At 36.4% G+C, this 13,433-nt stretch overlaps 1 protein-coding gene across 1 annotated transcript in view; it reads right to left on the reverse strand.

The window, feature by feature from the left end:
* LOC136027554 (5'-3' exoribonuclease 1-like) overlaps nucleotides 1-13,433 on the reverse strand; it is a 153,157-nt gene that overhangs the window by 102,682 nt on the left and 37,042 nt on the right. The window contains exons 8-10 of the mRNA XM_065704922.1: nucleotides 6,581-6,872; nucleotides 3,618-3,856; nucleotides 1,246-1,521 (exon numbers count right to left, since the gene is read on the reverse strand). Coding sequence (XP_065560994.1) covers nucleotides 1,246-1,521; nucleotides 3,618-3,856; nucleotides 6,581-6,872 — 807 coding nt within the window. The remainder of the gene's footprint in view (nucleotides 1-1,245; nucleotides 1,522-3,617; nucleotides 3,857-6,580; nucleotides 6,873-13,433) is intronic.

Consider the following 13,433-nt stretch of genomic DNA (forward strand, 5'->3'; position numbering starts at 1 on the left):
AAAAAAATCTGTCTTAGTTCAAAAGTTGACTCTTTTGCCGTAGGCCAAGTTTTTAACGTCATCACTTAGAAAGGAGCAAAGGATAAACTCTAATTTCTTTAGCAATGAGAGAACTTTTAAAGTTTAAGAGGCACATCTGATGCCATTTCTCTACCGTAATCCCAAGTGCAAAAAAACGAATAATAAACTCAGTTAAAATCACGAACAGAAATGGGTAGAAACAATAGATTTTTGGCATCAGGCAAGAGTTCTACGAAGCTTTTCAAAATGCAGAGTCATATTCATCAATCCAGCCTAAGGTCCACACTTTCCGGAAAAACTGCAGAGGTTAGAAACTTACCACTTTCTAGGACTAAGCTGAAATCGGATGCTAGAAAAAGAAAAAAAAACACGACAAAACCTAAGCGTTGCTCTCGCAACACAATGGAGCGTGTAGCTGAATTATGTTGATTCAATTTGGCGTACATCGTAATTAAAATTTTGCTACGCAATATTCGAGTCAGTTTTGGGAGCTTACAATTAAACGGATTCCCAAGTAACATATGAATTCCAGATCCCAAGTGAGGCAAAAAAACGTCTAACTGCTACAAGCATTGTAAGTAGTAATTGAACTAATGGTGAAAAAGAAGAAAAATGAGAAAAAAAAAGAAAAATGTTTTTCTATGACTAAAAAATATAACTCTACAAATGCAACTGTTCAACAAAAACCCCAGCAGAGGAATCTTTACCACTCTCTAACTCATAAGCAGTTTTTTAGACAGCACTACCTTTCCATTTATAAATGAAATAGAAGTATTAAAAAACAGAAATAGGGCCTATGGATGGATGATCATTATTGGACTAATAGGAGCATTTTAGTTCAGTTTAGGAATAGATAAATGTTTGGTTATGCGGACAGTCATACGGAGAGATACAGAAAAAACTCTGGATTTCAGCTAAGAATGCCCCAATTAAAAGGTTACAAGCCATTTCCAGAATATGTTAAGGACTCTTATTTATAATTCGTTTTTTTTTTTTTTTTTTTTTTTTTTTTTTTTTTTTTTTTTTTTTTTTTTTTTTTTTTTTTTTGACAGTACCAAATATTTAGTCGTAATGAAATGTAATTAACCAATGACTCGTGACAACAGTAACCGAACTCTAAAGAAAGGGGTTTTAGCATATACCCCTTCAATTTCATTTTCATTCAGATATCATGTATATTCCTACGTTTGGGCCATAGTATTAAAAGCATAAACAGTTCAATACCTTAAATTGTAAGTGCTTGAGGATTGGGAACCCTTGAACATGTAGACTGAGATTGACACCCGGACATAATCCTCTCTGTATTTTCGACGGTTCGATAGCCAGCTCTTCTCTATAAACGTCTGTACGTCGGGCGTGATTGTTCATAACGGGTGAGAAATATTTTGGAGCATCATAGCGGCCTAGATTAGCTGGGTCATAGACATAAACGTGCATAGGTCCGTGACTATTTCTCTTCTTTTCTTCATCCGTCAACAAGTGTTCGCGCTCTTCCATAGCCTATATAAAAGATAGTGTAATAAAGTAAAATGAAAAATAGCATATATAAGAATAGCTAGCCAAACATGCTAAAAAAAACAATAGCTCTTGGTCAATCAATTTTTAGTGATGACAATATCTTTTGATACACTTATTAATTTTAAATCTGTTACACTTATTAATCATAATATGACCGGCCCTAATGTAACACATGGACATTGTGCTGGTTTTCCGCTCTTTTTTCCACGCATGGCAATCATGGAATGATACACTCTGATTCGAACATTTTTTTTTTTTTTTTTTTTTGTCAATTAAGGAAGCAAACGATTTAATTTTTAATTATTTTTTTGTTATTACAATTATCCAATTTTTTTTATTATATTCTCTATGTCAAAGGTTTTTCAGATTCTAGTTAGCATATGTTCCTCAGTGTTGTCATCCGATATGATCCCATTCTGACAAGAAATAAGAGATTACTATGAACATATAGCCTCCGAAGGAATTTATGCAGATTAACTAACGAATTCATGCGAGTCTTAAAAAAGGCTGCCAATGTGTTGAATATAAAATCATGTAGGAGATGCAACTTCATAAGAAGAAGAAATAGAAAACATGTGGAAAGTTAAGGATATTTTTTATCTACTTCAATCAAGTTGCTGAGAAAAATTATATCCCTTATAGTGAAGCACAATCTCAGGCCAATACAAATAATGGCTATGACAATATGAGCTTCGATCGCCGACGCGGAAACCCAAGTCGCAAAACACCTCGCCTATTTCGTCTTTTATGAAAATCCAATATGTACACAGGTCTCTCCGATACGAAGTTACTACTTTAAGATTTTGAAGTATCCCTAATCAGTTTTTCGTCTTCAATGAAATTAGTCAATCCTTTTCTGAATGATAAATTCGTATAAATGTAAACGAACATTTCAAAGCTAAACTGCACCCAATTCAGGGAATATTCAACTTCTCTAACCCAACCAACGCCCACAGTACCTCAGTAAAGCAGTGCATAAGTGTGGGCGTTTCGGAAAAAGGGGGATTTGCTACATGCTTTCCAGAAAAATTGTCTACGGATTGGTTTGGGTGCCCGACTGACTGACCGTATCTCAAACAGCAAACGGTACGTAAAACGTGGGTCAATCCCACTTTCTAGTGCTATAATAAGAAAACGGTTAAGATTGCTAGATGTTCTACAGATGAAGGATGATAGATTGCCAAATATTGTCTTTGTCGGGCAACTGTCTTGGGCCAAATGAAAGGTAGGTCGCCCGAATTGGGTGAAATGATGTTAAGAAAGGATTTAGGGGAAATGGGAACTTCTCGGGAGGGTTTAAAGAGAGAGACATTGAATAGATTGGAATGCAGGAGGAGCGTGCGCAACTGTGTTGACCTCAGGCAGCTTAGTGATGCAGTTAGTTGTTATTAGTAGTAATAGTAGTATTAGTAAAACAATGGAAACAGACTTACTGATATCTCTTTTCACTAAGCACAACAGTATTTTCTTTTTCACAGCAATTGTATTTCGGATAAAGCATAAAAAAGCTAAGATTCAAGTCTACAGACCTAGACAATGAAATTTTGATGTTAGAGTACATTAGAGACAAGATGAAGTTTAATTAGTTCTTGGTACTAAACTGGGAGATAAATGTAGTCATTCAATACATGTTATTCAAGAGTTTTTCAAAGGTTATTTTATCCAATGGAACGTCAATCTTTTAAAACAAGAAAAACCGGCTATGTTACTAAGTTATCTACAAATTAGTCTTTATTTGTAATTTTCTAAGTGTGCATCTTTTTTATTTATATGCATATTTTTTTTTTGCCTTATCTCAGGGGAATCCCATTGCCTGGTTTCGTATGTGGGTTTTGTCACATTCGAAAGAACTCTTTTTCCTTCTGTCTCTTCTTCTTTTTTTCTATCATCTTTTATTCTCTTTGTTTCTGAGTAGATGTTTTGCATGCCTTAAAATAATGATTAGTTTATTATTTGAAGGTTTTATTTCGTGATCCCCATCCTTACGGGCCATGAAACCTTTGTGGGGAACTATCATTGTGTTATTGATTTTTTTTTTATTGGCTGAAGAATATATCTTATCGTATCGGCTAAGCTACCTTAATCAGTTTCTCTTCTTCAATAAAAGGAATCAATACAACTGCTTCCCAATCTTGCTTCTTTCCATTGAGATCCGTTTCAAAATCTGTGGGATAAAAGTCTAATATCGAAGACTGAGGACTAGTCATCAAATATTGAAAGGCTTCTGGCAATAGCTTCTTACTGGCAGCAGGAAGGACTCCAAGCAGTTGCTGGTAGGGCAGAAAAGGCTTGCCAAGTTCAAACGTGAGCTTTAATTCTAAAATGAGTAATAAGTAAAATAAGTCATTATTGATAATTTATCTCAGAGGCAGTTTTAAGGGGGGGAAAGAAGGGGCACTTGCTTCGGGCGCAGAAATTTTGTGAGCGCAAAATTTCAAATAAATAATCTAACGACATAATTAATTTGTAAATTTTGAAATTTTATTTTTATTAAAATAAAGCAGAGGGCGCAGTTAATAAATGAAAATAATTAGTAAACTATTAATGAATTAATAGAACAAAATAAATTGAAAATTTTGTTAAAATTTGGTCTGAAAATTTTGTGGGAGACAGGGGGCGGAGGGGTAACCATGATTTTCCCCAGGCACAAGAGAGACCAGAACCGCCACTGATTTCTGTTATTCCCTGTTCACGTTTGTTGGTTTTTCCTTTAGATGGGTAAAAAAAATTGAAACGTGTATTTTTGAAGGAAACATATGGAAGTTTCTTTTTTGTCTGTTCTTTGGGCCAACCGGCACATAGTTATACATTGGTTAAATTGCATTACATGAATACTTGCTAATGGGCCTTTTTTCCATAGCTCGAAATGGGCTTACTATAAATAGTAAGTCAATTTACAAAAGTAAGTAAATATAAACTATATAAGTAAAAGGAAGTCATTTTTTCTAATTTGTTTCGGCTTAGGCTCCTTCGAGCCTACTGGCTAAGCATTTTAAAACGTTTTGTTTCTTCTTTTTTTCTAAAAGTGGTTTTTCTTTTAAAAAAATGAGCATTGAAGGTCCAATATCTGACGGACGTATTGTCATGTTCTCACACCTACTTAGCTTGAATATCAAACGTGCCGCAAAAAATAAAATATCAAAAGCGCCACAACTGAGGGACATTAACTTAATTTGAAATCCCAGTCTAAGCATCTTTATTTCTGACCAATCAGCTTTTGTAAACAGTGCCACTTAGTTAAACGTGGCGATGCCTAGATCCACATCAAAAACATTTCAACGGTACACTCAACAACTCCTTCATATACGTAATAATTTCTGTTCGGTTTAAGTTTCAATGTTGGTCCTTACTTTCAGTTGAAAAAACTTGTTTCTTTTGTTGTCGTTTTTTAATTCAAAATCGTTTTTTAAATAATACTGGGAAGTCCGGTACGCCTCTCATGGAAAATTCCCTTCCCCTATGAAAAATTCCTCCATGGAAATATCCTACCTTCTCAGGCTCGTAACTTCTGACGGGTAAGACTAAACTTGATAAAACTTATATACTTGGAATCAGCTTTAAAATCGAATCCTTTTGATTTATCTATTGGTATCAAAATTCTGTTTTTTAGAGTTTCAGTTACTATTGAGCCGGGTCGCTCCTTACTTATAGTTCGTTACCACGAGCTGTTTGATGCCAGACAAATATATTAGAGTGATTAGTGCTAAATACGGGAATAAAAATGCTGCGATTAAGGCAAGATATGAAGTTAGAAGCGAATTTCTCATTAAATCAGGAGTTAAGAAGGGTTGGGCTCTATCCCCTTTATATGGATCATTTTGATAGACTTTGTTTTAAGCAACTGAAGAAAGGCAACGGGAGAACATGGAATCAAATGCGGAGGAAAAGCTTTCCTTAACTTAGATTATGGTGATGATTTAAGCATCCTAGATGAAAGAGTGAGCAAAATGAATAAGCTATTAGAGGCTTTGCGAGTTCAAGGTGATAGAATAGGTTTGAAAATTAGGATTAAGAAGACTAAGTCGAAGACTAAGACTAAGTCTGCTCTTAGTTATTACGCCTCCAATTTTCTGACCAATAAGGAAATGGTTTTCTGACCAATAACGAAACACATTAATTGTCCTCAATGTTTAATTCAGAATTTAACAGTTAGGAACTCGAAAATTTTGAGAACCTTCCGTTTCAAGTAACTATGATATGTTACGGAATGAAAACTTCCGTATTTATAAACATCAGCCTACGCCAAGGAATCAAGAAATGTTGATCCTTTGCTATATCAAGGTGTCATAAAATAGAGAGGTCCTTAACTCTCAAGTTTCTACCTGTAAATTAAACTGGTGTTTGTTCGAAAAACGATTTTTTGTTCATTGGATGCACTACAAAAACTAGGGCTAAATAAAAAAATCACCCTGGAAGCACAAGGAATTCTTTCAAAGTTTGTGTGTGCTCTCGCTTGTTTCATTTTGAAACCACACATGATTTCTAAGCAGGAAAATCGAAATCAGTAACCACACGAGAAAAGAAAAGCTCCAACACTGTGATTGACGCAAAATCGAATTGATGCAAATTAATTCAAAATCTGCAAAACGCCGCCACGACGTCCGGCGGCGTTACGACACTTTGGCTGCGGTCGACCGGGCGTCTCGTTATCGGCATTCGATGCATATGCCAGCGCAAATTATCTAAAATCATTTTATTCCAGCGTCATTTTATGTCGTCAATCATTTTATGCCAGCGCAAAAATGATCTAAAATGGTCTAAAATCGATTTTTTCTCCACAAACGCAATTTTTACCTAATAATGAATTTATTGTAATGAATTTATTATAAAAAAGTCTAAAGTACGACCTGAACCCATGATCTTGAGACTAATATTCTACCACCTGAGCCTGCCGTGCTGGATACATGGTTTTACATCTTTGATCTATTAATTTACACAAATAAACATGCTCTTATAAATAGGCTCACTTATCGCCACTATTAATTGCATATAATAGATAGATAGACAAGCTTGATAACAAATACAAGAAAGAAGTACCTACCTTCAAATGCCTTCACATCAGACACGTAAGGGGCATAATGATGAGGAAAATACCATGACCAAGAAGACACCCCATCATAATAATACGCCAAATTCCATTGTATGGCTCTCACATAATTTTCTGCCTGATCTTTCAAATATAAATCACCACCATCACCATCCATCTTCTCTTCATAGTACTCCGTCTTGTGACGTCTAAATTCAGCATTGAAATCATCAACCGGGTCTTTTTCCGATTCTTCATCTTCAGAACTTAAGAATTCACGATTTTCAGCTTCTTTTTTCTTTAAAAACTGGAAAAAGGAGAAAGAATATAATCCAACAAAATACAATGCAATACAGAACGCGTACCAGAATTGAATGAATGAATGGTTTGTATTGCCCATCATCAAGTAAAAAGGTTTACAGAGATGGAGTATGAAAAGAAAAAAGAAAGAAAGAAAAGCGCACATACATAACTATAAACGAAAGAAAAGAGATGCTTCTAACACCACTGAACAACCAACTTAGTGCGCCCCTAGTGGAGTACTACGGTGTTATAGATTGTTAAGGATCTAATGTGTACTAGAATCGGCTAATTCTTTCGCTGATCCCTACAAAGGTGTCCAAAATTTTATATTTTACTTAGACAAGCATTGTCTTCATCCAAGGAGGGAGATTCAAAAGGTATTTTCCATACTTGAAGAATCAACAAACCCACTGAGTCATTGTTTAGCAAAAGAGTTACTGTTGATCAACAAATCCATGTGTTATTGTGGAATTTAAATCGTGGAATATTGCCTAAAATTGAGAGTCGAAGACATTTTTCCAAAAACCTAGTATGTTATTTTCCTTTTTAATAGACCCTAAAATGTTATATTATAGTTACTTACCTTGGTGTTTTATTCTGTATATGTGTTTTTTTTTTAATTGGTGAAACATAAGGTTTTTTGTTTTTTGGCAAAATTGGCAATATAATTTTCTTTCGGACGAAATTGAAAATTCAGCCAAAAAGACAGTGAAACTGCATCCTACTGTCGATACACCGACTAAGCAAGCAGAAGAGGATTGTTCACCTGCCGCAAGTGCCGGTGTACCTGCCGGGAGTAAGATCCCTTAAACTATGGGAATCAGGAGAGCAGGGATCGACGCCTCCCTTGCTTCGACAATGCTGTAATCACCTCCGAAATCAAACCAAAAGCACAAGCAAGCCCCAAAAGAGGCAAAAGCAAACCAAGGAAAAGGACCCCTAAAATTAACCCCAGGAAACACTCAACAAACTGAGTCACCAGCAAGAAAACAAACATTTTCGGAGCTTCCTCCATAACCAACTGTTCCAGATTATCACACTGTATCAATTAGAAAGAAAAACAGTACCCCTTTCGTAGCGGATGATCACGCATTAATCAGAAAATTTATTTTCAAAGTAGCAAGAGTTAACTTTGAGCTTGGTGTCCAAAAATCACAGCAGCACAGCAGAACTTTATTTAAAAGATGCCATAGGAGCTGATAAAGTAATTCAGAACTCTAGTTTAATTCAGCTAACTAACTCACAAACTGAAGCCACAAAACTCATCAAAGAAAAGAAATTCCAATATGTAGATTATGGAATTGATCTTTCTTTGGAAACACAAGAAACCAAATGTGAGTTACTAGACTCATCAGGAAGAACTCTTACGATCACAAATATGACCAGGCTTAACAAAAGAAAGGGAGAAAGCCTGATGCCAGGTAAGTCGATCTTGGTTGCAAAGAAAACTGAGCTCAAGATTGGCGTATATCAATATGGGCCAAATATTCCTTTCAAGCCCTACAAGGTCAAACCCTTACACTGCATCAAATGTTATGTACATGGCCACACTAAAACATTTGCCAGCAAATGAGTCCCTCTTGCTCCAAATGCGGAAAAGACGACCTTACCTCAACATCTCGTCCTGCTCCTGAGCCATATTGCAAAAACTGTATGACCATAGGAAACAGTGTATTTCAAAAAGATCTACGCCCCACCCACCATAAACGTGCGGACATTCTGAAAATCTCAACTGAACAGAACATTCCTTTCTCAATCATCGCAGCTAAAATACCTATAGACTCCAAAATATCTAAAATACCTAAGACTCCAAAGCCAAGCGCTTTCCCCTCCTAAACTAAAGAGCTGCAAAAACCCTAACATCCAAGCTTATCATTATGCAGGCACTTCCTATACAAACGCCATCACGGGTAATGTTCCAGGAATAGCCCAGTATGCCAAAAGTGAGACGAGATGAAATCAAAACACAGCTCCAACACGTGAAGTTACTGATCAGATGAATAGTTCCGAATTCCAAAAGCTGGGCACATTTTTGACCCTAAATCACCTCATCTCGACCTCGGGATTCAAAGCTATCAAACAGTTCGTGGTAACGAACTGTAGTAAGGAGCGATCCGGCTCAATAGTAACCAAAACTCTAAAAAATTGAATTTTGATATCAATAGCTACATCAAAAGAATCGCATTTTAATGCTGATTTTAAATATATAAGTTTCATCAAGTTTAGTCTTAGCCATCAAAAGTTACGAGCCTGAGAAAATTTGCCTTATTTAGGAAAATAGGGGGAAACACCCCCTAAAAGTCGTAGGATCTTAACGAAAATGACACCATCAGATTCAGCGTATCAGAGAACCCTACTGTAGAAGTTTCAAGCTCCTATCTACAAAAATGTGGAATTTTGCATTTTTTGTCCGAAGACAAATCACGGGTGCGTGTTTATTTGTTTGTTTTTTTGTTGTTTTTTTTCCAGGGGTCATCGTATCGACCAAGTGGTCCTAGAATGTCGCAAGAGGGCTCATTCTAACGGAAATGAAAAGTTCTAGTGCCCTTTTTAAGTGACCAAAAAAATTGGAGGGCATCTAGGCCCCCTCCCACGCTCATTTTTTTCCCAAAGTCAACGGATCAAAATTTTGAGATAGCCATTTTGTTTAGCATAGTCGAAAATCATAATAACTATGTTTTTGGGGATGACTTACTCCCCCACAGTCCCTGGGGGAGGGGCTGCAAGTTACAAACTTCAACCAGTGTTTACATATAATAATGGTTATTGGAAAGTGTACAGACGTTTTCAGGGGGATTTTTTGGTTTTGGGGGTAGGGTTGAGGGAGGGGGCTATGTGGGAGGATCTTTCCTTGGAGAAATATGCCATGGGGGAAAAAATTCAATGAAAAGGGCGCAGGACGAATCTGGTCACGTTAGAAAAAAACGTCAAATTAAGAGCTTAATATACAATGCTGGGTGTTCGGAGCCTCTCTATTATGGAGTATAATTTGAAAATAACACAACTATACGAGCGATAAAACATATATACCACAACCATAACTCAACTAACGAAAGAACTGCTAAGAGATAACACAACTATAAAGCGAAAACAGGTGAAAACTAACGGGAAAATAAACGAACTAAGAGGTGGAAGGGGCCCAGAGAAAAAATATAATCCTTTTTCAATTTTGAGCCTAACTTCCGCAAAGGAGTAATAATGTCAGAAGCCCCGAAATACCGAATTGTTTTCTTTTCAAACAGTTCGTGGTAAGGAACTGTAGTAAGGGGCGACCCGGCTCAATAGTAAACGAAACTCTAAAAAACGGAATTTTGATGCTAAAAGATACATCAAAAGATTCGAATTTTTACGCTGATTCTAAATATTAAGTTTCAATTAATTTAGTCTTTGTCATCAAAAGTTACGAGCCTGAGAAAATTTGCCCTATTTTGGAAAAAAGGGGGAAACATCCATTAAAAGTCATAGAATCTTAACGAAAATCACACTATCGCATTCGGTATATCAGAGAACTCTATAGCAAAAATTTCAAGCTCTTATCTAAAAAATGTGGAATTTTGTATTTTTTTTGCCAGAAGACAAATCACGGGTGCGTGTTTATTTATTTGTTTGTTTTTTTTTTGTTTTTTTCCCAGGGGTCATCTTATCGACCAAGTGGTCCTAGGATGTCGCGAGAGGGCTCATTCTAACGGAAACGAAAAGTTCTAGTGCCCTTTTTAAGTGACCAAAAAATTGGAGGGCAAATAGGCCCCCTCCCATGCTCATTTTTTTCCAAAAGTCAACAGATTAAAATTTTAAGATAGCCATTTTGTTCAGCATAGTCGAAAACCATAATAACTATGTCTTTGGGAATGACTTACTCCCCCACAATCCCTGAGGGAGGGGCTGCAAGTTACAAACTTTGACCAGTGTTTACATATAGTAATGGTTATTGGGAAGTGTACAGACGTTTTCATGGGGATTTTTTGGTTTGGGGGGTGGGGTTGATGGGAGAGGGCTTTGTAGGAGGATCTTTCCTTTGAGGAATATGTCATGGGGGAAGAAAAATTCAATGAAAAGGGCGCAGGATTTTCTAGCATTACTATAAAAAAAACAATGAAAAAATAAACATGAAAACGTTTTTACAAATGAAAGTAAGGAATAGCATTGAAATTTAAAACGAACAGAGATTATTACGCATATGAGGGGTTCTAAAAATACTTTAGCATAAAGAGCGAGGTATTTAGGAGGAGATAGATACCTCGCTCTTGATGCTAAAATATTTTTAGTGATTTCAACTATTTATTCTACGGCCTTTTTGATTCAGGGGTCATTCTTAAAGAATTGGGACAAAACTTACGATTTAGTGTAAAGAGCGAGGTATTAACGAGGGTACAAACCCCCTCGTACACATAATAAAAATATAAGAATATAAAAGTTTGTTACGTAAGTTAATTCTTAAGTTACGTATATTTTTTACTAATAAAAACGTTCGTTGAATATTAAAAGTTCTAGTAGCCTTTTTAAGTAACCGAAAAATTGGAGGGCAGCTAGGCCTCCTTCCCCACCCCTTATTTCTCAAAATCGTCTGATCATAACTAAGAGAAAGCCATTTAGCCAAAAAAAAAATAATATACTAATTTCATTTCAATAATTTATGTGCGGAGAGCCAAAATCAAACATGCATTAATTCAAAAACGTTCAGAAATTAAATAAAAAAAACTAGTTTTTTTAACTGAAAGTAAGGAGCGACATTAAAACTTAAAACGAACAGAAATTACTCCGTATATGAAATGGGTTGTCCCCTCCGCAGTCCCACGCTCTTTACGCTAAAGTTTTTAATTGTTTTAAAAAGTAGAATTGTGGCAAAGAGTCAAACTTTAGCGTAAAGAGCGTGGGACTGCGGAGGGGACAACCCATTTCATATACGGAGTAATTTCTGTTCGTTTTAAGTTTTAATGTCGCTCCTTACTTTCAGTTAAAAAAACTAGTTTTTTTTATTTAATTCTAACAAGGAAAGCAATTACCACACTTTTAGGCCAAGAAGTTTGGAGACGAGCAAACCCTGAATTTGAAACTTTGGAATGAAGCGGCCTTTCCTCCTGGTACTTCTTCGACTTCTTTGAGATATTGGTGAACTTGCTTATCTGGTCCGACCTCCTCTTTTGTATGTTCTTTTCCACTCGCTTTTTTCATCTCTTTGTTTTTCGTCTTCTCGCGTTTTCATACCACTCTCTAGTAGAGAATTGACCAAGGCGATGTCCACGAAATCAATCGAACCCACCACTCTCTGTAAGATATCGGTGGCCTCTTTCAAGAAGGCATCAGCAATTGGTCGTTTATGTTTTTCAGAGCGTCCACTTTTCTTGCAATGATTCCTTAAGTCTATCTAGCTCTTTTTTTTTCTAGAGATGTCTACTAGGTTCAACTCCCTTTCTTTCTCTTGGCCTTAAATGTTTCATTCAGCAGCTTGTTCTTTCGCCTAAGCCAAAGTCAACAATCCTTTGGGAATAGGAAACCTTTCGGGTTTGCCAACATATATGTTCAATTCGTCAATCACACACAGCTCCACATTCAGGACTCTTTCTGACATGGAGGCTCCGATGGAAGAAGTTTTCCTGAGAGCAAAAAAAACCTCTCTACGTCAGAACTGCTGTGCGATTATGTCAATTCAGCTTTTACAGGATTCGAGAAAAGCAAACACTTTTGCCCACCAAAAGCATCCATCAAATGCCTTCGCGTCCTTCGTTGGCACCTTTGTCTTTCTGCCAAGGTTAGTTTCTGAGCATCTAATGCAAGTTCAACTTGCTCACCTACAGTGTCCTGCAAATAATTGTCCAAGTTCACAAGCAAACTGGTAGAAACTTCATCAGCAGATATGATAATGTTGAATTTCAGAAGTCTCGCAAAAACAGTGAGAAGTAGATTTTTCAGTTTGGCATGCGGAAAATGCACAAGAGGCTGTTCTTCTGAAACTCTAAGCTCAGACGATGAATACACAAATTCAAGTTCTGCAAGTACATCTTTCGTTTTTAGGTGGCCTACGATCTTGAGGTGCTTCAAATGTTTCTTCGATGGCATGTAATGTTAAAACTACTCCAGCAGTTCCGGCTACCGATCAATCACTTGGCGAACAGTAGGACTCAACGTCAGCCACCAACTTGGGACCTGCTGAATGAAACTGTTGTATGGGACGGCTTTCTTTTTCTGGCATTCTAAAAACTCTACATATCACGCATGTCAGTTAAGGGAAAAAAAATGCTTGAAGATGACAACAAAGTCAGATGACTCCTCGCAAAATTCCTGGAGCCCTTTCATGAATGCGTAGTGCAGAACGTCGTATTTTGACTAGTGATTCTACCACAGATTTTGTTTATAGATATAACATGGACTAAAATTCTGGTATTAATTTTTCAGTTCTTCAGTTAAACATTCAAGGTCTCTGTTCTTCTCTAAATAATTTGCAATCTCTCATAGATAATTCTTCTCCTCAGATTACTGGACTCTGTGAAATATTTCTTCACCAGGGCAATGATGTACTTTAAGACATTTCAGGATATAACTTGGAATTTGTGAATAGATAGGAGAT

The sequence above is a fragment of the Artemia franciscana genome, chromosome 5 (assembly GCF_032884065.1).
Source record: "Artemia franciscana chromosome 5, ASM3288406v1, whole genome shotgun sequence".
Taxonomy (NCBI): Eukaryota; Metazoa; Arthropoda; class Branchiopoda; order Anostraca; family Artemiidae; genus Artemia; species Artemia franciscana.